Here is a 26,888-nt window from a genome sequence, read left to right on the forward strand (position 1 = left end):
GACCTATGAAACTACTGAATGACACTGACAGCTGAAATGGGAGCCAAGAGCAACACAAAAAAGCTCTCTCACCATGTTCTTCAATCCTACCTTCACTAGTAAACTAAAACACAATCCTGGCTAAAGTCCCCCCAGGCTTGCTCTTTCTTAATTATGCCCCTCTCCCACCTCTTATTCTGGCTAGGGAAATTTAACAAAATGACCTGGAACCAGTTGCCTGAGATGGAGACACTTTTCAAACAACATAGAAATACAAGAATACATGATACTAAATAAAAACACAAACTGATACCCCCCAAAAAAACATTTAAAAGGACATATACAGTGGTACCTTGGTTTATGAACTTAATCCATTCAAGATGTCCGTTCTTAAACTGAAACTGTTATTAAACCAAGGCGTGCTTTCCCTAATGAAGCCTCCCTCTGCCGGTGCCCTTCCACTGCTCAGATTCCGTTCTTAGACCGAGGTAAGGTTCGCAAACCAGGACACTACTTCCGGTTTTGCGGCGTTCGTAAACCGAATCATTTGTAAACAGGACTGTTCTTAAACTGAGGTACCACTGTAATGTTAATCAGCCAAAGGCCTGGTTAAAGAGAAACTGGCGCCTAGTTCCTAAAGATATGTAATGAAGGCACCAGGTAAGCCTTAGTTGGTTGTTTCTGAGAGAATGAACAGGCTTCCAGGTTTTCAAGCACGCTGTCCGTAGATATGTGACATAATACAGAGACTACTGAGCCAAAGTTTATCATTATATGCAGAGTACTCTTAAATCACAGCCAACATGTCCACATAATATACCTTATCTAAAAGTGCAGATGCTGGCCACATCAGTTCAGACTGTATTCTGAAGAGAGGTTTGCCTCATAGAATCAATAATGGAAGTTTTATTAACATATATTGAAATGATTTAATTGTCAAAGGAAGTGATTTCTATATGAACACTTCTACAAAATAGCAGATCCTATTTGTGTATTATTGGACAAAGATATTGTGGGATAAAAGTTTAGACAAAAATAATAATAATGAGTTTATAAGTGAGTAGACTTGAAAAACAAATAAATCTCAGGCAGTAAACTAAAAAGAAGTTTGCTAGTAGCAAAGGCAGTTGAACTTTTTCAACTTTTGCAACCAGAAAGAACATGTGCAAATCTGTACAATTATGTAAAAGAACTGAATCTTGGCACAGAATTCTAGGCTCCTTCTACTAAACGCTGCTTAGTAAAACTCCTTCATTCTCATGTAAATACTGTTGCTTACTAGGTTGTTATAAATTACTACTGCTGATATTACTGTTGCATCTTCATATAAGATAATAAGAGCATGCAAGGTGCATCAAACAGGTTAGAGCAGTAGCAAGAGAGAAGAGATCCCAAAACAGGAAATAAGGGAAGCTCAGAATGTTAAATCTCAGATAGGCATAAGCCCCAAAGAAGCTATCCAGAAAAAATTGCAGTGCTAAGAAATTATTGATAAATGATTTACATACTCTGCATGGAAAATGAAGAGAAAAAAATATTGCTCACTGAAGGAAACAGAGTTGCACAATACCTGGAACAAAGCAAATCCAAGATGGTATGATATCCAAGCAGTGTGAAAAGTTTTATGGATTAAGATTTCATGTTGGCTTCAAGTATGAATGTGTATGTATAATATATATATATATATATATATATATATATATATATATATATATATATATGGAACAACAAATGGAAGAACAAAGCTCAACCTCAGTATATTGGGAAATAGATTACACAAAACAAGTAACTGCTTACACACACACATATATACACACACAGAGAGTCTCATACAAATAAAAGACAAACGGAAATGCATCCAAAAATAAACTTTTCAACTTTCAGGCACTCCTCAATGAATCTGTGAAAAACTAAGGAATACTAAAATAATCTAGAAGGAGCCATAGTTCCCACTAAAACGAGGAATAAGTTAAAATCGTGACTCCATACTAGAACCTTAGCAGTCAACTCCATAATAATAAAACAAATGGAGTATGTGCTATATTCACAAAGGGCTAGACCAACATGGTTTAAAGCTAAACCTACTAAATTAATTCATAAATTGTCATTGCAACATAGATTATTTATATAAAAATTCTTTTGTTGCTTTTCTACTAAAAGAATTCAAAGTGACTTACAATGTAATGGATGATGAGAAAACAGTGGATATTTTATCTGGGTTTTAGTAAAGCATTTCATACAGCACTATACAATATCTTATGGTTAGAAAGCCAACATAAGATGTCTTGGACAATTAGTACAATCAAATGGATCAAAAACTGGCTATCTAACCGTATTAAGAGAGTAATCGTAACTGGCAGTCCATCTAGATGGGGAGAGATTTCCAGTGGGATCCAGGGATCGCAATTCGGTCCCATTTTGTTTTATATCTTTATAAAAGATCTGGAAGACAAAGTAGAGAATATGCTAAATAAGTCTTTTGGCTTCTACTAATTAGGGAATGGTGAGCAGAGCTAGAACTAACATAGTAGTTGTAAAATAACTCTAAATACTTCTTTGAAATTGGATGATAGATTTACAGACCATATTCTAAATTAAATGTGAGACAGAAGATAACAGAACACACCGGAGCTTCACAGAAGAAAACAATAGTTGGCTTTGCTAGTCATGCCTGTGTCAAATATCCAAAATGATTTGAGCTTTTTGGACTCAAATACATCATATATCTCTTAAAAAGCCAAAGACATTGTCACATGGAATGGCAGAAGAGGAAACGATCTCACATGGGGGTAAATTATAAGAGCTAAGTGGATAGAGAGCTTGATGAAAGTAAAGAGAATAAGGAACAACATGACAGTCAACTGCAGGAGATTCAGTCAGAAGTAGAGGTGTAAGTGCAATTAAAGCCATTAAAACCAATTGATCTGACAAAACAAGCATTATGGTAGTCTTGACACTATCTTCCCAGGCTGAATGTGCGGTGTCAGCACTGAACAAATTACACATTTAGAACATAATAGAAAGGGAATTTATGAAAAATCAATGGAAGAGGGGCTTCAATGGAGCTGAAGCAGCTTTGGATCAAGATTTAATGTGTAAAATATAATATAATTGATCTATGAATGCATGTTTTCTTGGTAAATGGCCGTGAAATCACCATATGGGCAAACCCTTATGTTTCTTTTGCTAGCAAAACTGAATTAAAGGAAGAATTGAGATGCAGAGTCAAATATATACACACAAAGTTCACATACTTATAGCATGGATACCCAAAAAGGAGATACTTGGTAAGAACAGAATGTGAATGTGAAACAGAACAAACAGATTTCACAGTATATTTGATTCATGGGCAAACCTTTGAGCCCTAAACCCCACCCTGGAATGCTAAAAACCTGACAACGGCACTTGGGTAAACATCAAGCAGCTGCATTCAGGACAATAGACAAGAAGCAGAAAGGTGTTACCACTAAGCATGTCTGAGGGTTGTCAATTACTAGGACAGGAGCAGCAGGACACATTCTATTAGATTTTGCTTCTGTGCTGGCAATCATTATGTTGAGTAGATTGCTTTCTGTTTTTTGTACGGAGCTGGAATGTTAGGGACTGACTGTGGTTATAAAAATTAAATAACAAAAATATTTTGGGAGACACTGTTGAGAGGATCCACAGCATCAATTCAGATAGGCTTATCTGGAATGGTATTAGGCCAAAACTTGACTGTTTATTCTGTGTCAAGTTAAGGGCTTCTTGTCTGCCTGTGCATTTGGTCTGCTTTTTTAGCCGTTGTCTTTTAGATTTTAGATTTTATCAGTTTAATGGGTTATAATTTACTTCTGGTATTTTCTTGGTGTTATTATTATACAGCACCCTGGGATTCATTGGTATGGAAGGTGAATTAGAAACATTAACAATAAAGTAATCAATAAAACCTGATACTGATACCCTTCTTTATAATTTTTAAGAGCTCGAGAAACACCACTTTGGCATGCACAGTTCTTTTCCTCTCCTATTTGATTTCCTCTTCCTTTTCCTTTGTCTATAGCTTCCATTCCAACCATGGTTACACTTGAAACTGAGATTTGAAACCATAAATCAGGCATTCTAGCTGCAGCCCCATCCTCATGGCTGTTGCCCTATTTGTGATGGCAGTGGGGAAGTCTCCTGTACTCATGGAGGCTTCTGAACATTTTAAAAACCAACAAAACGAGGGTTCCAAAACATGAAGGAACCTCCACAGATACAGGTCTCCCTGATGCAGACAGCCATTGAGGAACATTTAGAGGATGACGATGAGGAGGATGAACAGGCAGAACTAGTATGCTTGTGGACATTGTTCCCTCCTCACACATTGACTTAAGCCCTATACACTAGAGTGCCGTTTACAGTACTGAAAAGAGAAGGGTTGGGAGAATTCAGGCCAGATGGAGAAGACAGATCAGGTGGGCCTGTCAGGATTTAGGGAAATTTATACTTGCACCAAGCTACACACAAAGGTTGTTGAAAGAATAAATGAAGCTATGCTGCTGTTGTTTCCAAGAAGGGTTTTCTGAAGAGTGAGAACTGTGACCTCTTAGAAAATAAGAAATGTTGCAAGTTACCTTTTATGAAACATCAGACAACTGATAGCACCACAAAAACTGGTGCTTTGATTTAAAAAATCACAACAGTTTTGTCATGCCCTATGATACACTGGAGGAACACTTGGTTGTATCTAAAATGTTGGTTCATCTCTGGAGATAAAGTTCTGAAACCATTTTCCTTTGGCACCTGAAACTTCACACTGACTTCCATGGGCTTCTGGAAGCAGAGACAAGTAGGCGCCGATGTTAAAAGATCCTCAGTGGCTCCCAGTTTGTTTACAGGCTCAATTCAAAATACTGGCCTTGGTCATTACAGCCCTAAGCCTGATACCTGTATATTTCAAAGTTCCACCTTCTACAACGGTAACTAAACAATTGGTTCAGATCTTCCCTAGAAGCCCTCCTCTGAGTGCCCCTGCAAGAGGCCAATGAAGAGATGGCCTTCTCTGTCACAGCACTCAAATTGTGGAACTGCTGCCCTACATATGCTCGTTTCACACTGTCCATGTTTTATTTTGTGTGGTCTGCTCTGTGTTCTTGAAACTTGACATCTCTATTCTCTTTTTATACATCATCTTCTGTTATTATTTATTTATGCTTCTATCTTCATTGGATATCTTGTTGTACTATCATTCACCCCAAGTCTAATTTACAAAAGGTAGAAATATATTAAATAAGCAAGTAAGGAATATCCATCAGCCACAGTCTAAAAGGAGACAGTCTAGGCACAGAGAAAGGAACCATGTATGGAAATGGAGTTCCCTTCCCTCTTCTTTGGAAAGCTGATACATATAGAGTATCAATGAGAAAACCTTTGTATAGAGCAAACCTTTGCATGAAAATGTAATATTTGAAATGGCTCTATGTGTGAATGGCTTCCACATTTCCCCAAATAAAACTTGAAATTATAATTTTGGCAGCAAATATTTAATATCCAAAAATTAATCATTTTTTGCCAATCGTTTTTATTGATTTTCCAATTTTAACCCAATTACACAAATTAATTCCAAATTAATACAATTTTGTTTAAGAGGTTTCCCACAATCTATTCTTGATGCTTCTTTATGATCTAATACTACTGCATTTCATATTCTTATTTACTTCTACCACAGTCCATATTACAAATTATCACATAGTCAACAGCTGCACTCTTAATGATTTCTATTCATTTTATTATATTATTTAACTTTCAAAAAACTTCAAGTGAGGAACAACAGATTTTCTTTTCTTTTTCAACCTGCATGCGCCCAAACTTAATTCTTAGCCCACCTTTTATTCATTGGTTTTCTCTGTAAGCAACCCCCCTTTCAGGCATTTTTGGCATGTTTTATTATTTGAAATGTCGAAAAATATTTAAAAAACAGACATGTACATGCCAATACAGTTTTGTGTGTGTATGTGTTATATAAACTGTTTTTGAGCACCACTATGAAAAGATAAGGCTACTGTGATGGTTGCTTCCTGTTTTTATGCAGTTTACCTCTGTTTATTTGCAACTAGAAGTCAAGCAAAATTACCATAGTACCATTATTGTAACAAGCTGCAGGTAGGGAACAGGGAAATGAAGGGTTGTATCCAACAAAGTACCCCCATTCACAATAATTTCTGCTTGCACAACAGACCTCTCCCTTCTTCTTCTCTCCCTGTGCTCCCCCTTCCCAATCTGCTTGGGAGAGTTGAGGGAAATCCCAAAACAGATTTGGAAGCATGCACAGGCAGAGAAGAGGGAGGGGACATTCCACTACATGAGGGGAAGTCTTTGCATAAAAGGGAAAAAAAACCCCAGAAACATACCAAAACGTCTAGCCCAGAACCATGTGAATCCAACAGTTATTAACTCTTTCTCCCTCAGTTTTCACACATTGGAGAAAATACGACATGGAATTTGGATTTCTTTAAAAAAACAAACATAAATACACGATTTCCTATGAAATATTTCAAGTTTTACATCTATGCAATTTTACAAATAAATCCATGTCATAGTTGCTGAAATGATGCTTTTGCTGACATTATAAAAATATAAGTATACTTATATTGATTCTGTATTCTCTGTCAAGTTTATACCCCCTTTTGGTTCTGTTACAGAGTATCACACAGCTTTCAAGCACGTCGTAGTTTAGCCATCATTTTGGATTGTTCCTCTGAGGAACAGCTGGAAAACTCATGAATTTTTTAAAGTCTTCAAACCTTCTGCCTGACAGATGACAGCAAAGCCTATAGTGAATACAATCCATCTTGTAAATCAAGCTTCAGAAAGAGGAAAATGCCACTAAGTGACAGTGTATCTAAAGCCCAAGGCATTCAAGGGCTTTCTAGATGATTTTGGGGTTGTTGTTTTTTGCATAATAAATAAGTGTACAGCTGTGACAATTGGTTGCTCAGGATCCAGGCATCTATGGATCTTCTTCCAATGTAGGAATATTGCATTTTTTTACCACTGCACAGCACCATGTTAAATGGGAAAAAGTTATTTTCTTCAGCTGCTACACTCTTGTGTTAGACTTTTAACAAGCTAGAGAATTCATGCTATGTAAAATCATGGGGGGGGGGGTCTGTTTAGAAGAATGATCAGCGACACTTTCTATAAAGAATTTGCAACACCAATTCCTATAAGCTTGTGACACTTTTGATGTGTTTAATGCTTTTAGTAGTGCTGTGCATCTTATTAGACAGTTTTACTATTAAAATGCCAATTTATTGTGACATTTATTGAATGTTTATTGCTATTGTATTTTACTGTCAACCGCCCACTTTACAAAACAACAGCAGCAAATAAATATTTGCTGGGGTTGAGGGTGGGACACAAGCACATCAAAATTTGAAAATAGAAAAAAGCTAATGCTAACAAAGTTGTCTATACATTAATGCCCCCACCATCTCATGAAACTTTCACATTGCTTTGATTATTTTTTAAAAAGCCATCACAGCCATGCACTATTTCTTTCTTTTGGGTGGATATAAAATCTTTTGTAAAGATCCACTAATGGATGTGGAGAAGTCTATTTTTGCTGATTTCCCTTCTCTTCTTCAGCCCCTAGAAAATATGCTCAGTGGCTGTTTGGAAAGTGTCATGGGCAAAAACTGCCCCTTCTGTGAGGAAAGGCCTTCTCTAGATCAAATACTCTTCTATAAAAGCACTTTTTCAGTTTGTGTGTTTATGTCCAGAGCACAGACACACAAATTTATTTTTTCCATGGCATATGAACTATCTTATCTCTTCCACAATGCTACATCTTCATCCATTATTAGAAGTATCATATTATGAACATTGGCCTGGGGTTAGTTCAAGCTTATTTAATAAGACTATAAGGTGTTTTGTTTTGTTTTGCTTTGTTTTGCTTTGCTTTGCTTAGTTTTTTTTAAAATCATCTGGAAAGGCTGTATAGTGAAAGCCAAGACGGCCCATAAAATTCCTACTGGACTTGTGCAGCAGAAGAATCAAATGTAAAAAAAAGCTCTGTTTGGAAGAAAATGAATTGTCTAATGCTGTAACTGTAAGAGGCTAATCACGTTCCATTGGAACTTACCTTATTGACATCCATTCGTAATTTCTCATTGTTAGCACTGGCAGCTTTTTCGGCTGCTTTCTTCTGGCGTTGTGGTCCCCTGCCAAAGAAGATGTAGTTGACTAATGCATACTCCAGTAGGGCCATGAACACGAAGACAAAGCATCCCATCAGATACATGTCAATGGCTTTCACGTAGGGGATTTTGGGCAGAGTTTCTCTGAGATGAGTGTTGATGGTTGTCATTGTCAGCACCGTGGTGATTCCTGGGGGGAAGCATCAAAAAATTCAAAATAGTGTGTGTGTATAGATATAGATATAGATATGATATAGATATAGATATAGATATAGATATAGATATAGATATAGATATAGATATAGATATAGATATAGATATAGATATAGATATAGATATAGATATAGATATAGATATAGATATATAGATAAAAATATTAGGGGGAGCTGGAGTTCACTCTAGAGTAGCACTAGAAGAAATATTTTCCATACTAGCTTCTTTTTGGTTTTTGGGTAGTGATGCTTATTACAGTAATGAACAAAAAAACCATTAAATGCTACGAATTCTCAAAGTCAACACCATGGAAATCTTTCCACTTGTGTATTGCACAGGTTATAAAGTGCACCTTTTTCTTCAGTGTGCTGGTTTTACTTAATATTTTTTGTACATGTTGCCTTCTGGTTTGAATTCTCAGAAAAATCTTGCTTGAAGACCTTGTGCAATATACATTAGCTTGAATCGAGGGAACAGTAGAGAATGCATTCAACCTTCCTTTAGGTAATGTTTCTTCTTAAGAGCTATGGAAACTTGAAGAGGCTTAAGTTTAAATTTGCATTAGAGTTGGATCCTTAGCTGGAATGCAAGGTTCAGCAAACTCAAAAGGCTTGCTAATGTAAACTAATTTTAAAAGACCAGCTTTATTAGTTTGTAGAAGCAAAATAATAATAATAATAATAATAATAATAATAATAATAATAATAATAAATACTATACTATACTACTACTACTACTACTACTACTACTACTACTAATAATAATAATAATAATAATAGATTTATACCCCACGCATCTGGCTGGGTTTCTCCAGCCACTCTGGGCGGCTTCCAACCAAATATTAAAAACAAAGCAACATTTGTTGTAGCTGCTCATTTATTGATTTACTGCGCCAGGAGGTTAAAAAGAATTGTTTGCATTATTAGTTTTGTAGGAATGGCAACACAAAAACTCTTTCAATCTCTGATTTGTGTATAACTGTTGGGTGAATGAATCACAAGTTGAAAGAAAGTAAACAAACCATGACAAAGCCAGTGTCTCATGAGCTGTTCCTATTCTGCCTTGGGACACAATCTAGAGTCATCATTCACAGACCCACATAAAAGCAAAGTGACTTGTCAATTTTTCTGTCAGGGACAAGAGGGTTTGAACTAGGAATTGTGGGGTCTAGGTTTGGGACCTAAGCTGAACTGTAGACTGTGCATGTTCTCAGGCTTCAGAGCTTTCTTCAGGCACAAAAGGACTCTGCGACATCAAGTCGTGTGACTTGTGAAGCCTGATACAAATCCTAGAAGCAATGCCTTTTACTGCTGTATGGTCAGAGATGTAGAACCTATTTGCTACTCTTCAAGTCCAGACCTGGGGTTGGGTGCAGTTGCACTCAGCTCTGGACGGCCTTGGCAAATGTCAAGACAAGTCAACAAGGGCATGTGACTGAAGGCAGTGGAATTCCTTGTCTGCATTGCCTGGAGTTTTTACCCCAATGTAGCCAGAGGCAATACTACAGTGTAAATAAGTCCATGGTAACAGGTATTATCAGGATTCAGCCCGGTAAACTATTTTACTTGTGGGATTTGAAATGCTCATTAAGAGAAGAAGCCATACTCCTGCAAAGTAGAATCCTATTTCAACCTTACCCAAATTTTACCTAAGAAGACAATACTACATGTTGAGATAGGAGTGTAGTAAAAGATACAAAGTGGCACCATTGGTTCATTAGCTCAGTACTTCTCTATAATGATGGGCATAGAGGCTTTCCAGAGTTCAGGCAGGATCTTTCCCAGCCCTGTGAAACAAGAACCTAGAGACTGAACTTGGGGTCTTCTGCATGCAAAATATGATTTCTGTCCAGCTTTGAACCCTCCCCAGAGTCTGAGGAATTACCAGCAAGGTAAGAATATTTTGTAATTTTTAGATTAAATATAATGCAAGAAAAGTAGCTAAGGTTGCAAAACTCTATGGTCCCTGAAAAGGTGACCTAAGCCATATGGTCTTTTGGATCTCCCTGAAAAGAGAGGTCTGCTCTCTCAGGGTAAGATCTAGATTTATAAGCCTCTCTGTGAGACAATGGAGATGGGGTGGAAAAACCTGTGCCCCACTCTTTCCACATGAATTGGCAGGGCATAGGTTCTTCTAATTTTATTTCTCCTCACTTCCCACCTCATATAGGTTTGCTCCATTAAGTAAACAGTGGATTGCAATAAATTGCAATGATTTTAAGCTAATTCAGAGAAGAAATTGTTTTAGCTGGGCTATGATGACTCAAATTCTGAATCTTAGATGTAAATTTAATAGGTAGTAGCACACAACAATGCTGAACACAGCACAAAACATCACACAATCTGGCTGAGCTGAAGCACTTGTATTTACTTTGATTTACTCACTTTAAAATTATCTCTAAATATTTCATCCAAACTGGTTCAAAAGAAAGCTTTTCAGTGCTTAAATATATGTAAACCTGACCAGCCTCCAAAATTAGTACAGGAAGCACATTCAATGGGCAAGAGCCAAAGTAACATTAGTGCAAGAAGAGCTGCTGCAGCACAGGTGAGCTTTGTTGTGTGATGGATATCACAAGGGGAAGTAGCGTAATAGCACAAAAAGTAAATGATAGAGTTAAGCTGTGCAACAATTCCACCATTCTAAGTCACCCATTGGATTTGGCTTATGTTAGGAATGGAGCTTCTGTTATGGGTGGCTGGCACAACAGGATAGCACTCTATATATGCTGAGCAAAAAGTGCTTACCTAAAGCCACTCTGGCAGCTGAAGCATCATAATTGATCCAGAATGAAACCCAAGAGAGAATAGTGATCAGAATGGAAGGCATATAGGTCTGAAGTATGAAGTAGCCAATATTTCTCTTGAGTTTGAAACTGAGCGACAGCCTTGGATAGGAACCTAGAACAGAATTTATGTTTAGAAGGTCAAGTTTAAGTTCTGTAGCCCTGCAAACACATTGTTAACGTTTACAACCCGCAGACTTTTATTGTAATTCAACACCCATAAGGCAAAAATAAAATTTATTATTAAACAAACAAAATGTCAGTTTCTTTAATCTGTGCCTAAACAAAGATGTCAAAGGTTCACTGCTCCTTTGCTAACAGGTGTGTATACACCAAAACCATTAAGCTTTGCAGAAGCTCAGCACCCAATACTGCCTTTTGACCTTCTCTACCTTGCTATGGTCACTTTGAAATCACCTGAAGTGCTAGGCTCAGAAACTGGTTCATATACTCATAGCCACAAAAGTCAGGTAAGCAGAGTTGTATTCATACTGTACTAGCTGTCATATCAATCAAACATAACAAGTTGTCATGTTGGGTATTTATGGCATGATTTTGCTCCTCCATCATTATCTTCCTGGCAGGTGATGCCAGAACATGTAAAAACTCAAAATAGCCCCTGTGTAACCAAATAAGCGAACAGTGGAATAGACCGGGCTGGGAAAAGGGAAATGAAAGGGGATGAGAAGTAAAAACACCAGAAACAGAGCAATATTTAAAACCGTTTAGGCTCCGAGGTTTGTTTAGGCCTCCCACACAAACCTCCTGTGTGAGGAGCAAAATTCTGATCCTTATACTTTCAAACCACTGATCTCTGCTCCCAAGAAAAATCAAACTGGGACAACTGTTCTGCCCAAATCCATGAAATGCAAAAGTGGTATTTGCAATCAGACTTGATTAGCAGTCCGGACAGTTACATCCTGTTCTCTTGAGGGTTGCTTGTTAGTTAACCCCCCCCAAAAAAAACACCCAGCCCCACTGAACTAGGATTGGAAGTCTGTGTAGCAGAATCAGGAGTTGCACACCCTGTTTCACTATCTGAGGAATGTACTGCCCCCACCGAAGCCTCGCTTATCGGGCTTGCACAACAGCTTCCAACATCTCCAGCAACGAGAGTTGCATGAGATCTTGCTGGAAGCTGTGACTGCTTCTCCTCACTTCCATAGTGGTGGTGGCAAGGGCACCACCCCATGGGATTCCACCATCCAAGGCAGCTGCCTCAGTCCGCCTCATGGGCAGGTTGGCCCTGAAAAAAAGGGGGGGGGGTTAGTATCAAATTATGATTCCATATGGTGCCATCAGGCATAAGAAAAGGGCATCCATATATTTTAATAATGAAAGTGTATGGGAAAAGTAGCTTGCTTTTTTATCAGCTTTGAGAGTGGCTGCAGAAAATAGAAAATAGTTTATTCGTTCAGGTCGATTAAGGTTGATACCCTTTTAAAACAACGACAACCCACATTGGCTGAATACAAAAGTATTTATTATATGTACACCACAGTCCTATATATGTTTGTTTATGTACTGTGTTCAATGGGACTAACTTCTAGGCAAGCATGCATAGGACAGCAGGTTTGGTGCACCTGACACGGCACAGTTATTTTAATGAAGAATAAATTGTATTGGTTTGCCTGTTCAGTGCTCATTTGTTTATTCTTTATACGATCCATGCAGTTAGTCATTATGTACTATCCAAAACAACTGATGAGAAGCTTTTCAGCAAGCAGATAGATACATTTCCTTTGTGGCACCCCTTCACAAACCTGTCGAGAAAGCAACTTTCTTGGTGATAAGTTCATAGTCCACAATAGAGAATTGCGGCAGTTCAATCTTTCGCACTCCTGTAACTGCATTATCACCCCCACGCCAGTAAAATTCAATATCATCTGTTGTGTAGCCATCTGTAAATAAAAAAAGGAGGAAAGCTTTAGGACATGGAACACTTGCAGTAGCACATCTGCTGCAAGAATAATCCAGTCATTTTACTTCGGTTTATTCTTATTCGAGATAAATATTTACAAAGTTCAAATACACTGAGAACTTCTGCTATGCATACTCTGTACATCTCAACTGGCCTTGATTTAATCTGGGACAAGTGAAACAGAAGCCACTTAGGAACAGGAATCAGAAAGAGCTTGGTAAGAATAGAGAAAGGGACTTTTTTGTTATGGTACCTTGAGAGCAGCTAGAAGACTGTCTACCCTCACCCCATTCCACCTCACACTTTTGTTGTTTTCACTTGATATATTGTTTTGTTGTTTTAAAAACTTATGAAGGAGTGGGAAAATGGGTTAAAAATCCTGAGGCAAATAAATAAGAGAAATAACTACTAGCTTATAGCCTAAACTGATGAGCCTAGCTAGTAGCTGACAGATTCAGATTTTTGACAGAGGAATCCAGAAGTACCAGGTGAAAGACAGATTTAACAAAAATGAAATCTGCATTTCTATTTTGCGCTAATTTAATCCTCTTATACCCAGTTTGTACAACCATAGCAGCTGTTTAGAGCTTTGATTATTATATACATATCTAATAATCATCTACTTTTTTAAAAAAAAACACTCTTAAAAGTTAAAACTCCTTTTTTCAAACACGTATCACATTTCTTTCAATGTGCTTAGAAAGAATGTCAGGGAGTAATCATGGAAAGTGAGGAAGATTTACGGCAGGGCTGTTGGGCTGCAAATGAGATATTTCTTCTCATTCCTCCGAGGCTGCACTTGCTTCTTCAAGTCTGCCTTTCCAGTACTTACAGCATGTGCTAAACAGACTTTTCTGAGTCAGAGCTCATGACTGCTGGGTGTGTGGTGACCAGGAACACCGCACCAGCTCAACGATCATGCTAAACTGCCTCTCACCATTACTGGACTGCATCCCCCTGCAGGCAAAGTGCCTGAATGGAAAAGGAATGTCACTTGTGCAGCTTGTTGATGACACCAGCAAAGAAACTGGGGGACTGATGCAGGAAATGACAAACGGCAATTGAGAGAAAAATCAAAGGCTCTGCAAAGGAGTATCAACATGATCCTCCAGTTTTAGATATACAGATCTGACTCCGATTCCTCTTATCTGATTCATGAGTTCTGTAGCCTGCAGACCCAACAGGGGTCTATTTAGCTATTTAGGGATGCTATTTAGCTAAAAATGAAGAATTTAAATTAGTTATGCTCAAGTGCAGTTTAGGTTCCACCGCAATCCAATGAATATACTTTGGGAAATAATCAAAGACATATTGATTTCCTAGAAATAGACTCTTGTGATTCGTAGTAAGCAAGCAAATAAAACAGACTAGAAACAGAGCCCCCCTTTCTTTCCCCCACTGCACTCCCAAAATCTGCCCTGATGGGTCCACCAACCCCACCCCCCATAGAGTTTGAAAGTGTGTGGGGAGATGCAGGGTAGAGGAGGGCAGGGGGAGGAAATGAAGGTGAATTCTTGTGTGAGTGGAATCTCGCACACAGATAGCTTTGGATACAGTGCTAATAACTATTTACAGGCACTTCTGAGCCATTTACAGCACAATCCTATCCATGTCTGCTCAGAGGTAAACCCCACTGAATCCAGTAAACTTAATCTCTGGTGAATGGGTAGAGAACTGCAGCCTTAATTGCTTTTACTTCCCTCATTGCTATCACAGACTTAATTCTATACTGAAGCCTGAGAAATATTTCATACTTCAAAAATTTATGTTTTCATGCTCTTATGCAGCTATTAGCATCTCTGGAAACATTTTTCATTTTTTTTAAAAGAAGAAGTTATTTTGGTAGCATGAAAAATGGAGCTTAAATCAGGGGCAAACATGATGATGTCCTTGAACTTTATTTCCACTATTGTTCCTTGTTGCCTGCAGCATTCACTCTTTGCTTTCGCTGGAAAAAGCGGACACCAACATGCTGTTTCCTACTGAGTTAACCATATGATTGCTTCTCAAAGGCAGCTGGAAGCACTGATTAGTGACATCATCCTTTCATTCTGTTTCCATCAAAGGTGAGCACAGACCACATGTATAATATTTCTTTATGCTTCCTGTTTAAAATCTCCAAACAATTTTTGTTTGCATCCTGCAGAGCTTTTTGACTATATCTCTAATATATATTTGTGTAACCTTGTTATCATGGTGCAATCTACGTGGCTGACCACAGATGGCACACTACAGTAGAATGACAATTATGAGAACATGACAGTAAAGACTGGAAGATGGGGCAAGTCTAAGCCTGGGGCGGAGGAGGTAGTGAGGGCAGAGGAAGAAAGGTGACCCGTTGAGGAGGCAGAGGTGATGTGTGAGGCAGAGCACAAGAAGAAGGAAGAAGGACTGGGGGGGGGGGGCGGCGGCTTCAAAACACACCACAGGCATCAACATGCTGCTAAAAGGAAGGTGACAAGAAGGTGCATTGAAATTCCAACTTCAAGAGTTCAAAGCATGATGTCAGTTGTTGAATTTGAACTGCAAGGCAGATCCTGATAAGGATCCAGCCCGCAGAACCAAAACAGTGCCGCACGTCTGGCATAAGGTGGGGAGGAGGGCAGTGGGAGAGGTGCAAGTGGGAGCAGGGGGGTTTGCAGGGGGAGAAAGCATGGGCACAGGTCCTGCAAGTTATAGAAGAACATACAGAAAAAATGCATCAAATACAAATATAATCCTAAATACATTTATACAGAATCTAGCTTCACTGATATCGGTGAAAATGGTTTCAATCTGAGGAAATGTTTGACTGAAGATTGAGTTGGAAATTCAATGTCCAACTTCTTTTATTAGGCCATACATAAACACATGCACACAACCACAGTGGTTTTATCAAGGCATCAGTTCTCTCTTATCGATAATGAACTGGATTTCCCCATTGCCACCCAACAGAGGTCTGAATAAGAACTGTTTTAATACGCAGGCTGCAGAATTTTCATCTGAACAAAATTCGGTGAATGAATCATTCATTTCTTAAGGATTAACTGGGTCATTATATTTAATCCTTCTCTAAACTGGTGGACATGTGTTCCGCTTGACTGTAACATTTTCACTGGATTTGTGTCACATTATGTTTACTTGCTTCTTAAAAGACTGAAAAACTAATGTGCTGTAGAAAACCAACTCTATTGCATTTCAAGATCCATTACCTGATTTTTCTGTACTTTCAGATACACAAATATATATACTGTTTTAATGTACTTGCTGAGAACAGTAAGGAAGCACCACCACCAGGGACAAGTGCATAACTCCTAGTGCATGTGTGATCCAATTGTATGAAGGAGATAAATACAACAGTTCTAGCCTAAAATTAGACACAGCCCAATAATTGGTGATGGTGTCATGATTAGACCTCTGAATCTTCCAATATCCTAATTTCTTGAAACATGTGGATCCCCAAATTTTAATATATCCCTGAGAAAGCATCTGCAAAGGGTATTTAACAAGTCTTATTTCTGAAACATTCACATCTCAGGGCAGCACCTACAGTCACGAGAAATTGACACTAAATTTATTTAGGAATGTTTTGTCATAGGGACAGGCACTCTGTGAGAGAAGGACACCCTCAAATGCTCTCTAGTGTTAATCTGGATTCGATATGGGTATGTCCTTACTAGGCTCTGCTCTTTTGCAATATCATTGTACCTATGAATATAAGTCCCTCATCTGGTAAATGTGGCCCGTACCGCATGGAAAATATTATCTCTGAGAAATAATAAAAAAGCATACACTTGTAAACCAAAAATGATCAAAATTTGCAAAATTAATTCAACATACAGAATAACAGATTTTGATGCGAAAATTAAAAGTTTAGAAACATATTGTTTCTGTTCGAGTGCTTAAAAAATCATTAGTATGGAAAGATGGGGTTGGAAACCCTTAATTTTTGTGATGTAGACCCTCTCCCCCAACAGCTACAGTCCTTAGCAAGGTGAAATGGGATTATGGCTTAGATACAATTGGCGAGAGTCATGTGGTAGGATTTCTTTAAGGGCACCCCTAACCATTTCTTCATAATCCCCGCAGCCCCCCCCCCAATTTAATAAATAATAAATTAGACCAGGCATAGGCAAACTCGGTCCTCCAGATATTTTGGGACTACAACTCCCACCATCCCTGATCACTGGTTCTGTTAGCTAGGGATGATGGGAGTTGTAGTCCCAAAACATCTGGAGGGCCGAGTTTGCCTGTGCCTGGATTAGACAAATTAATGGAGGCTATCAGTGGCTACTAGTCTTCATAGTCATATGCTGCTTCCAGAATCAGATGCACCCAGCCTCTGAACACAGTTGCTGGGGATGGGGAATAACAGCAAGAGGCTACTATTCCCACATGCCCTTGCTGTGAGCTGCCCATAAGCATCTGGTTAGCCACTGTGAGAAAGGGGTTGGGCTAGATTCGCCTTTAATCTGATCCAGCAGAGCTCTTCATGTATTCTTATGATTCGGCAACGTACACATACTTCTGTACTTCCTGGGATTATCTGGTGTTTTGGAACAGAAAGATTTGATATTTATATATTACTCATTTTTCTGAAAGGCTTACCACTGACACCTGAACATTCCCACAAATATACCACAAAAGCTAAATGCCATCACTCAAGTGAAAAATTCACACAAAATCTAAAATGCAGACACCAGTTGTTTGTGGAATGTTACAGAATAGATTGTAGACATACTGAAACCTGCAGCCTGCCATTGCATCTCTCTTTCACTAAAAAGTGAAGAGAATGCAATTTATTGCAAATTCTATGTATCGTTTATAAAAGTGCCAAAATTTTCTTGTTTGCTTCAGTGGTAATTGGTTATTAAAATTGTAGGTTGGGCTGACCAAGCTATTCTTCCTGGGCTTACAATTTGTTCACCCTGTTTCACACCTGGACATAATAATTCATTCTTCTGTACGGTACTGACTACTATCCCAGGTAACCTATGCTATTTCACAAATCCAAAGAAAACAATCCTAATCTTCATGACCCAGATCAAGCTACTACAACAAGAGAATTTTAGCAATGTCTGCAGCACCTGCAGCACTCTTCAAAACACCATTTGAAATTCCCTTTTCATCGTTCTGATAACACCATTATTTGCTGCAGCAGAGCAACGAAGCTATGTAGTCCCTGATCCAAATCTCTACCCAAGGATGCTTTCCATCCCTGCTCAATATCAGATGCTATGGTATACTATGTGAATGCAGAAATGGTCCATCAAAGGTGCTTATTGTGCCATACAAAATATCATCAAGTGCTGTTGTACTCAGTTAAACCTGGACATGCTACTTATAGTCTCTGCAGGCTGTTTAACAATTTTGACTTCTACTCTGAAGGAAACTGAAATCCAAAATAAGAGGTCAAATCAAAACAACAAACAAACAATAAACCCAATTTGGCAAAAATCAATAAATAAAAGAGGGTTGGGGGAAGAGAAGTGGCATTATTTACAAAAGATGATGGTTATGAACAATCTTAGCAGTGCCATTTTGGCACTGAAAAGACAACAAAAATGTATGTGCCTGGATATGCCAGAAACCCCAAAATTTTCATTCTAGCTTTCAGTACAAAATTAAAAGATTAATGAAACATAACCAGTGAAATGAGGCACAACAATACCTACTAAGTCAAGCTTTTCACACAAGCACACTAATATGTAACATCTAACCCTTATCCCCACATTTCACTTGCTTGGCAGGCTAACGTAGTAGTGAATTAGAACCATGAATAGAAGAAGTGAATAACATCTGGCAACTCCAATAATGCTGGCAGTGAAATTGCATTAGTGCTCTACTTTGCTCAATTATTCTACAGTTATATCACAAATATAAGTTGCAAGGAATAAAGCATAATTCCCAAACATAATGCCCACAATGTAAACTTACCAATTTCCTTTGTTGAAAGGGAAATGTACAATGTGCCTATGGGGAATTTCCACTCTGTTCACCAACACTGTATTCTCGCAACTTGGGTTTTGGCACATGTGCCGTAACATGAGTGTGTTTCATTAATCTGCACCAGCTTTGGCTGGTATGCCAATTGTTCCCCTTTCCTGGAGAGAGGTCTGCCTTAGCCACAGTAATCCATGCTCTAGTCATGCCGTGGCCTGGGTACTGTAATCTACGGTATTGTGCTCTCTGTTGGGGCTGCATTTGAACTTTCCTTCAGCTAGTTCAAAATACAGCTGCCAGAGTCCTGACAGCTCAACCATGTAATACCACTTGGGCATGGAAGTTGGCTCATGTAACACCATCATTACAGCAAGTGCACTGTTTGTCAATGCATTCCTAAGTGCTAGCTTTAATAATTAAAACTTTTAACAAATTTGGCTTGATATATCTGAAGGACTGTCTAAAGCGTTAATATCAAATTGACCATAGGTTAAAATCAACAACAGAGCCCTCCTAGTCTGCCCACCAGTTAGTTCAGGGAGGTTCTTTTCTGTGGTGACCTCACAGCTCTTGAACTTCATAACAACTTATTTCTGGAAGGCTACCACACGACAGTGTTTTCAAAAGCCTTGGAAATCTACCTGTTTCAGGTAGTCTTCACATGACAGATATCTCTGAAGTTTTTATTGAGCTTTTAATTGTACTATGAAATTAAGTTGTATTAGGGTTGCCATATGAGGGGTACTCAGAAAAATGGCCTATTCATATTTAAAAATAAAAATAAATTTCCATCTGAGTTACGAGTAATTTTCAGGAGATGTAAACAAAGTAATTCATTCTGACATTCCATTTTGGCATTTCTGGACATAGTAACCTGTTGTACGGTATCTCTAAGCAGTAACATGAAAGGGCACAAGGATTTCTTATGCATGTTCACAAAATGGTTTTCAATAGTATACATGGATTTCTTCCTTTAGCAGTTCATCTAAGTCTCAGCATGACAAGAGACAACAGGGCAACAACTCTAGATCCTGTATGGTACCAGCCTATAAAGACCTGCATTTTGCAAGCAGATTCTTCCAAGAGGTTAACCTACTCTTCCAAGTTCTCTCAGTGGTAGCCTCTTAATTATGTCAATATGCATATGAGTGTTACATAATCTTGCCTCCTGGGCTAGAAAAGGAGGATATCTGCATGCAAATATTCATTAAAAAGAAGCCAGCAATAATATCGTAATATCTTTACATACATAAAAGGAACTTGGCCTCAAAGCAAAAGATGACACACTACATTTGTATGCAAAGAACACCACACAGGCTCATTTATGCCTGGGTATGTGAGTCTTGTACCGACAGCAGAATGTATTAATAATAAAACAATGAAATAAACTAGCACAGGAGGGCTTCAGATTTAGGGGATGATTGGAGAATACTAAACCATGATCTAAAGAAACCCGGGACTGTTGGAAACTTGATCATATACTGCTGGAACTCAGAGGAAGAATATGTGACTGCGTGCCTAGTCAAGTAAAAAAGTTTAGCAGAGCATAGTCTGGGGTGATCCATATTCTAAAGAGTAATCCATAGTGTGGCACAGGTACCTTACAGGGTTTACGGAACATGATTTTTCTTCCTGTCATATCTCAGGCTTTTCTGTGCATAACACAGTAGAGCGTGGAAACTCATGTCTGCATAGGGTTTCTCTTTGCTGGATCAGGATGATGGACTAAAATGAACTAGCCAAGAATGGATAAGAAGCCTCCTCTCAGGGAGAGCTCAGAGTTGTGAAACTGCATCACAGCAGTAGGGAAACTCAGGCAAATATGCCCCTCCAGGCCTCTCCATCTAGGGTACTTTCCCTAGGCCATGCTCCCCTCCTCAGGCCACAACCCCCTCTTGTGAGGCTTCCTATACCCCTCGCTACCTGTGTTCTGCATCCTCCCTGAGTGCTTTTGCCTGGTGAAATAAGTCTGTGAACTGACAATACCTATTTCTTGGATGGAGAGGTCTGTGTGTGCAGAAATCTCCAGCTTCTACATGGTTGCAGTACAACCTAGTCACATCTGTTGCCTAACCCACTTTTGCCTCTGTCTTCTTCATTCAGTGGAAGGTTGCTTATAAGCAAATGCAGCTTTTAGGCTAATAAAGGTTTCCAACTCTGCTATATAATTTAATGAGACTTCATTAAATTTTGTCACCTAAGGTCACAAAAAGAAAGGAAGAAAAAGGACACAGCCTTAATTTACTTGAGCCGAAGTTTATCTTCCAGTAATCATTTAAAATCACATTCAGCACAGTTCCAAGTTTTCACCGATTTATCTGTACACTGGAAAAATGCCTGCCAGATTGTGGGAATGTACTGTATAAGAAAAGAAGCCCCCCAAATACAATTGGCAACTGCAACCACCTTTCCCGCTCTCAGATGGATTTCACCAGCTTTCCTTTTTGTAGCTCCCCCTTTTCTTCTCCGTTAGATGCTGTGTTTGTTTGTTTGTTTGCTTGCTTCCTCCATACAGAACTTGGGGCTTCCTTACCCTCTGCTGCCTACTCCACTTTCCCCCTTTCTAGCTATTTGACCCTTCTCTCTTGGGTCTTCTCCCACCACCCTTGTTGGCCCCACCTTCCCCACAACTCTCTTTCCCCCCAGGACACTAGTTTTGCCTAGTGCATCTCCTCTGAGGCACTTTGGAGGTAGTCATTCACAGATGCTCTGATCTGGACGCAGTATGAGCAGAGATGACTTGGACTGGAGGTGCTAATGGCCTGGATGAGGGCCAATAAACTGAAATAATAATAATAATAATAATAATAATAATAATAATAATAATAATAATAATAATAATAATATCTTTATTGTCATTGCCCCCTCTTGGGGACAACGAAATGAATTGTGACAAGATGATACTTTACTGGTGGGTTGCTTTGATGTCAAGATAATAGGTAGATGCCCTGTTTTGGATTAGGGTCAACTTCATTGAAGAAGTACCCACAGCACCTGCTTCTTCAAGGGAGTTTAACTCCTTGAAGAGTCCATGGAGGCGGCAGCTAGTGCAGCATGTTACCTATTCTCCATGGTCTGCACATGGTGCAGGGACCAAATACTTGATGAAGTGCCTCTTCTGGTATGTCCCAGCCTGGTCATGGAGATCAGTAGAGGGTACCACCAAAGCAAGGCTAAGGGATGGCAACTTCGCTGAGGACCTTCTCTCTGTAGATTTCCCAGCATCTGGAGGCATGTCTGTCATCACCTATACTCCAATTCTGTTGGATACTGAAGACATGCCTCTTTACCCAGGCCTTTGAATCTTACTGAGATTGCTCTTTAGGGTCAATGAATTTAACAATCTATGGGAATGTTTTATCTTGTTTGCTGTTTAAAGGCTTGAGATTATTTATTATGATTTTGTATTGTTGTCTACCTGTGTATTTTATATTCTTATTCTGAGCTGCTCAGCAATTTTTTAAAAACTAAGATTGATATATAAATGGATTTAATAAATAAATGATCTAAATGAACTAAATAATGCTGTCATTTGCTTTCCTTCTCAGACATTATTTGGAGCTTAACAGTTCTCACTTTCTAAATTATATTCTCAGAAGAAATGTTTGAACAGCAGTTTTGAACCAGCAAGAGAGCCTTTGGGGCATAATTTGTGCTGTGAAAATGCCACCTGTCTGTGTGTTGAAGGCATTTTCCTTCCAGCTCACTGCATACCTAGAGCATTTGGACACCTAGTCAGAACTCTCACTCAGCAAATTAAATTATCCAGTCCCAATAATTCCTGAGCTCTTAGATACTATAAAAATAAAGTTCTTTTGCTTGTCATAAGGAACATGTGAGCTTCTGTAAAAATAAATAAATCATTTAATTGTTTGCACTGCTGTTTTTATATTATACCACTTAAAGGTTATTGCTAACATTACTTTCCAAGTGTGGAATCTAAGGTTTACTTTTGAAGTTCCAGTTCCAGAAGTATTTAGATATTTCAAGCTGGAAGACAGACTAAGAAAGGGAAGCTAGTGGGTCAGCTTCTGGATTTGTTTTGCTCAGCATGTACAAAATGAGTGGCAGGCCAGATCAAGGTGCAATGAGGTTCTTAAAATGTGTTTATTTATTTAACTGCAGACCTGGCAGCTGGATGCTTACATAGTAATGTGAAGCAGGGGACCCAGATATTTGAATATATATATTTTTTGTCCACATAATATACGCTAACTTTGTTTTAGGTTCACACCTAAATACTTGAGGGTGCCTGTCAAAAACTTGTCATGTTTATCCAGCTATGGATCAATATACCTTACTGTGATTGCTAAGAAATAGGATTGTTATTAATGCCTTGGATTCATACATCAACTGAAACTTTGTCTTTTAGCATTTCATGATAAGCACATTTGCATTTTTGTCTATCAATTCTGGAGATATATTACACCATCTCTATGCCATTCTTCATCTCCCGTAATTTCAGAAGAGGAAATTCTTTCTGGAAAGAGGAAAAAGCTTATTGCTAGAATGACAAATAGCCTTTTTGGCAACTTCTAATTTATTACAAGCCTGCCTCCCACCCTACACAAACAGGATGTATGCGCGTGCACACACACACGTTTGGATCATTGCTCAGCAACTGAAACCTAGTGCTGATAAGGTTTGGGCTTAGGAGGAGCACATGCTGCACTTTGTCAGAACAAGCCAAGCTCCCACCACAGGACTGGAAGTTGAATGGATTATGATTCCATCAGCTAGGCCTTAGGGAATACTCCATGGACATGGTAAGGTATCTAGACACCCAGCAAAGTATCTATATACCCAGCTAAGATCTTTTACATCCCCTGCCACTGCACTCAGCACTGCCTCCTTTAGTTTCTTCCTATCCTTCTTGGCCTCTCTCTGTAGTGCTAAGACCTTCCTTTTTAGAGGTCAGACTTTAATTCCTGTTGGTGAAAACTACAGAGTTCTCCCCCAGTCCATATCCTGAAGACCATAAAGCACACTTTTCATGCATTTATGTATCTGTTGTAAGTTTCAGTATCTCCAATTTTAAATGCCAGGAGCGGTATCAAATTTCTTCATTTAAGTTCACACCGGAGTACCCTGGTGATGCAATTTCTGATCTTTGCTGGCTCCAATAAACATTTTTGTGAACCTATTTCCCCTCCATTCTAATATTTGACCTTCTATTGCAACGTAGACATTCAGTGCCATATTTTACACTATTTTCTCACCTGCTCATCCCCCATTTCTGGTCTGCCATCCTTCAGTGCTCAAAGCAATAACCCAAGACTATCTAACAGCTCTGCAGGGTTCCATTCAGACAACTGCCAGTCCTTGGCAGAGCAGAGCACATAAGAAAAATTCTCTTTCTGTTTTCACAAATGTGCATTGAAGAAATATGCTATTGCTCAAGGTCTCATCAGCATTTACTTTCATCTTTCCTCACATTTGTACCAAAAATACAACATCTTTTTATTATCTTAACAAATTAACAAGACATGGCAGTTCTGCTGCAATCATGTTATATAAACATCTCCCATGAAGATATATCATTAGATTATATTTTAAGCTCCCATATGTCATCAGAATTCATGCTGAAGCAACCTTACAAAGCAATCTTTATGACAGATTTCTATGGATTAACCAGGTTCCCCTCCCCTCTCCCAACAATTTTCTCTGACATTTTGTTAAAACTTTAATACTCTAAGCATTGACAGTTGACATCCTTTCTGACACTACTTTTACCAAACATCAGCATATGCGACAAAATAGTAAATGATGCCTTGCAGATTTAGGCCTCTTAACTTGAAATACACAGAAATGTGTTGGTAACCAATGGCACCACCAATTAACTCTATTAACTCTATTTTGCACAATTCAGTTTTCTGGCTTCTTTCAGAAATCACTTAGATCTTCTAGATTTCTTTGCATTGTGTTGTTCTTGCTGCCCGCTGCATAAACTTTACAATGTGCCGTAAACATTACAGTCTTTATTAATAGGCAGCATGTATTTAAATAGCCTTTTATGCTCCAGCTGCTGGTGATGTACATGAAACACGGCATTTGATGTAACTGGAGCTTATGGTGGGAAGGTGAGGGAGTATAGAAGGGATCTTAATGGCCATTTGCAGGCCTAACAGCTTTTAGTTTTTTACAGCCTAGAGCTGCCAACATACGCAGATAGGGGCAAATCATAAGCATCACCATTATGGGCCAGTGCAGCTGGTAATTAACAGTTGCATAACACAAGCATCTCTGGCTTGGTTTCCTATAATACATGTTTCATATCTATCTGTCTGTCTGTCTACCTATCTATCTATCTATATCTATCTATATGGGGTCGTGGAGGTGCTGTGGTCTAAACCACAGAGCCTAGGGCTTGCTGATCAGAAGGTCGGCAGTTCGAATCCCCGCGATGGGGTGAGCTCCCGTTGCTGTGTCCTAGCTCCTGCCCACCTAGCAGTTCGAAAGCACGTCAAAGTGCAAGTAGATAAATAGGTACCACTCTGGCGGGAAGGTAAACGGCGTTTCTGTGTGCTACTCTGGCTTGCCAGAAGCGGCTTAGTCATGCTGGCCACATGACCCGAAAGCTGTACGCCGGCTCCCTTGGCCAGTAAAGCGAGATGAGCGCCACAACCCCAGAGTCATCCGTGACTGGACCTAATGGTCAGGGGTCCCTTTACCATAATATCTGAAGAAGAAAAAGGCTTCTCAATGCTTTGAGATGGGAAAGGCTTTGTTTCAAATGAAATTAGTTCACATTTCTATGGGAGATTGAGGTGCAGAGGGATTTTGTTTAGTGGAAGGAGGGAGATTAGAAAAGTGGGGAAAGGCTTCATTGAATCTACTTTAGAGTTAATTGAATACTAGTTATAGAAACTATCAGCAGATGGAGCTGCTGCTTTACTTAACCCATTTTAAAGAACATACCAAGGAGCAATTTCCACCCATTATAAATAGCAGTTTCAAAGGAGTGATTTTTGTCAGGAACCCAACAAAAGAAGAAAGGGTTATATTCCTCTTCCTCACCTGCTGCAATAACCCAAATGCTCAACAGACCCGCCCCCCTCCAATGGTTGTGGGCATTTTAAAAAACACGCATATAAAGGCAAATATGAATTTAACATCAGATTTAGTTTGGCTCAAACACTGTGTTTAATAATGAGCGTTCTATGTTTTCACATGCTAAAACAGCCAAAAATATCATTTTTTCTCCATGATTCTGCTTTTTCAAACATTTTCTTGCTGAGGACTATTAGTCCTAGGCTTCTTGCATGAGAAAGCTGCAGGAAAATCCAATGAAGGACCCTGCACCAAAAATACAAGGGGTAAGCATTACCAGAATAAGTCTCTTTTTTAAAATGGAGGCATAGTTTGTATGGTGTGTGGCAGGGGTGGGGAATCTCCAAGCCATAGGCCTGGCAAAATTCCTAATTTGGCTCCCTCAAACCATGGCCACCTGCCTCAAATCTAATGTTGTATGTGCCATGAGGTGTGAACCAGGCTGGGATATGACTGTTTCAGTTGCACAGATGATCCCTGCAGAAAGCCGGGTTGAACTGACCGCCTGTAATCTGTTAGGGCAGCGAATCCAACCTTGTTGTGCAACTGGCTTCCCTATGGGGAAGTGGGCCATGCAGCTGATTCTTAAAGAAAGCAGCTCTTGTGCTGCAGTTCCCAAGCACCCAGCAATCAGCAATTCACCCCCATTGAACCCTACTGGAGTATTGTACATATGTCAATAAAGGTTTGAGAGTCTGACATCTCAGCATAGCAAGGAAGGCTGTAACCAGGCGATCTTGCTTATTCAGTCTGCTGTACAGGTGTTAAGCACTGACTCAGAGCTCCAAGGCCCCTGCTCTGCCTTCTTATGATTCTTTATCTTTAAATCAGACTTGGACTGCACATCGTTTCAGAA

General features: G+C 39.1%; 1 protein-coding gene across 7 annotated transcripts in view; it reads right to left on the bottom strand.

Annotated features, from left to right (window-relative positions):
* The window catches only part of GABRB2 (gamma-aminobutyric acid type A receptor subunit beta2), a 102,674-nt gene that overhangs the window by 10,376 nt on the left and 65,410 nt on the right, over window positions 1-26,888 (bottom strand). For 5 of the 7 annotated variants that reach the window (XM_083482343.1, XM_083482345.1, XM_083482341.1 and 2 more), the window contains exons 7-10: window positions 12,903-13,040; window positions 11,102-11,254; window positions 8,087-8,331; window positions 2,311-2,421 (exon numbers count right to left, since the gene is read on the bottom strand). In XM_083482343.1, the coding sequence (XP_083338469.1) occupies window positions 2,311-2,421; window positions 8,087-8,331; window positions 11,102-11,254; window positions 12,903-13,040 (647 nt within the window). The remainder of the gene's footprint in view (window positions 1-2,310; window positions 2,422-8,086; window positions 8,332-11,101; window positions 11,255-12,902; window positions 13,041-26,888) is intronic. The other 2 variants (XM_083482347.1, XM_083482346.1) reach the window with 1 other exon arrangement.

The sequence above is a fragment of the Podarcis liolepis genome (assembly GCF_965112155.1).
Source record: "Podarcis liolepis genome assembly, chromosome: 2".
NCBI classification, from domain to species: Eukaryota; Metazoa; Chordata; class Lepidosauria; order Squamata; family Lacertidae; genus Podarcis; species Podarcis liolepis.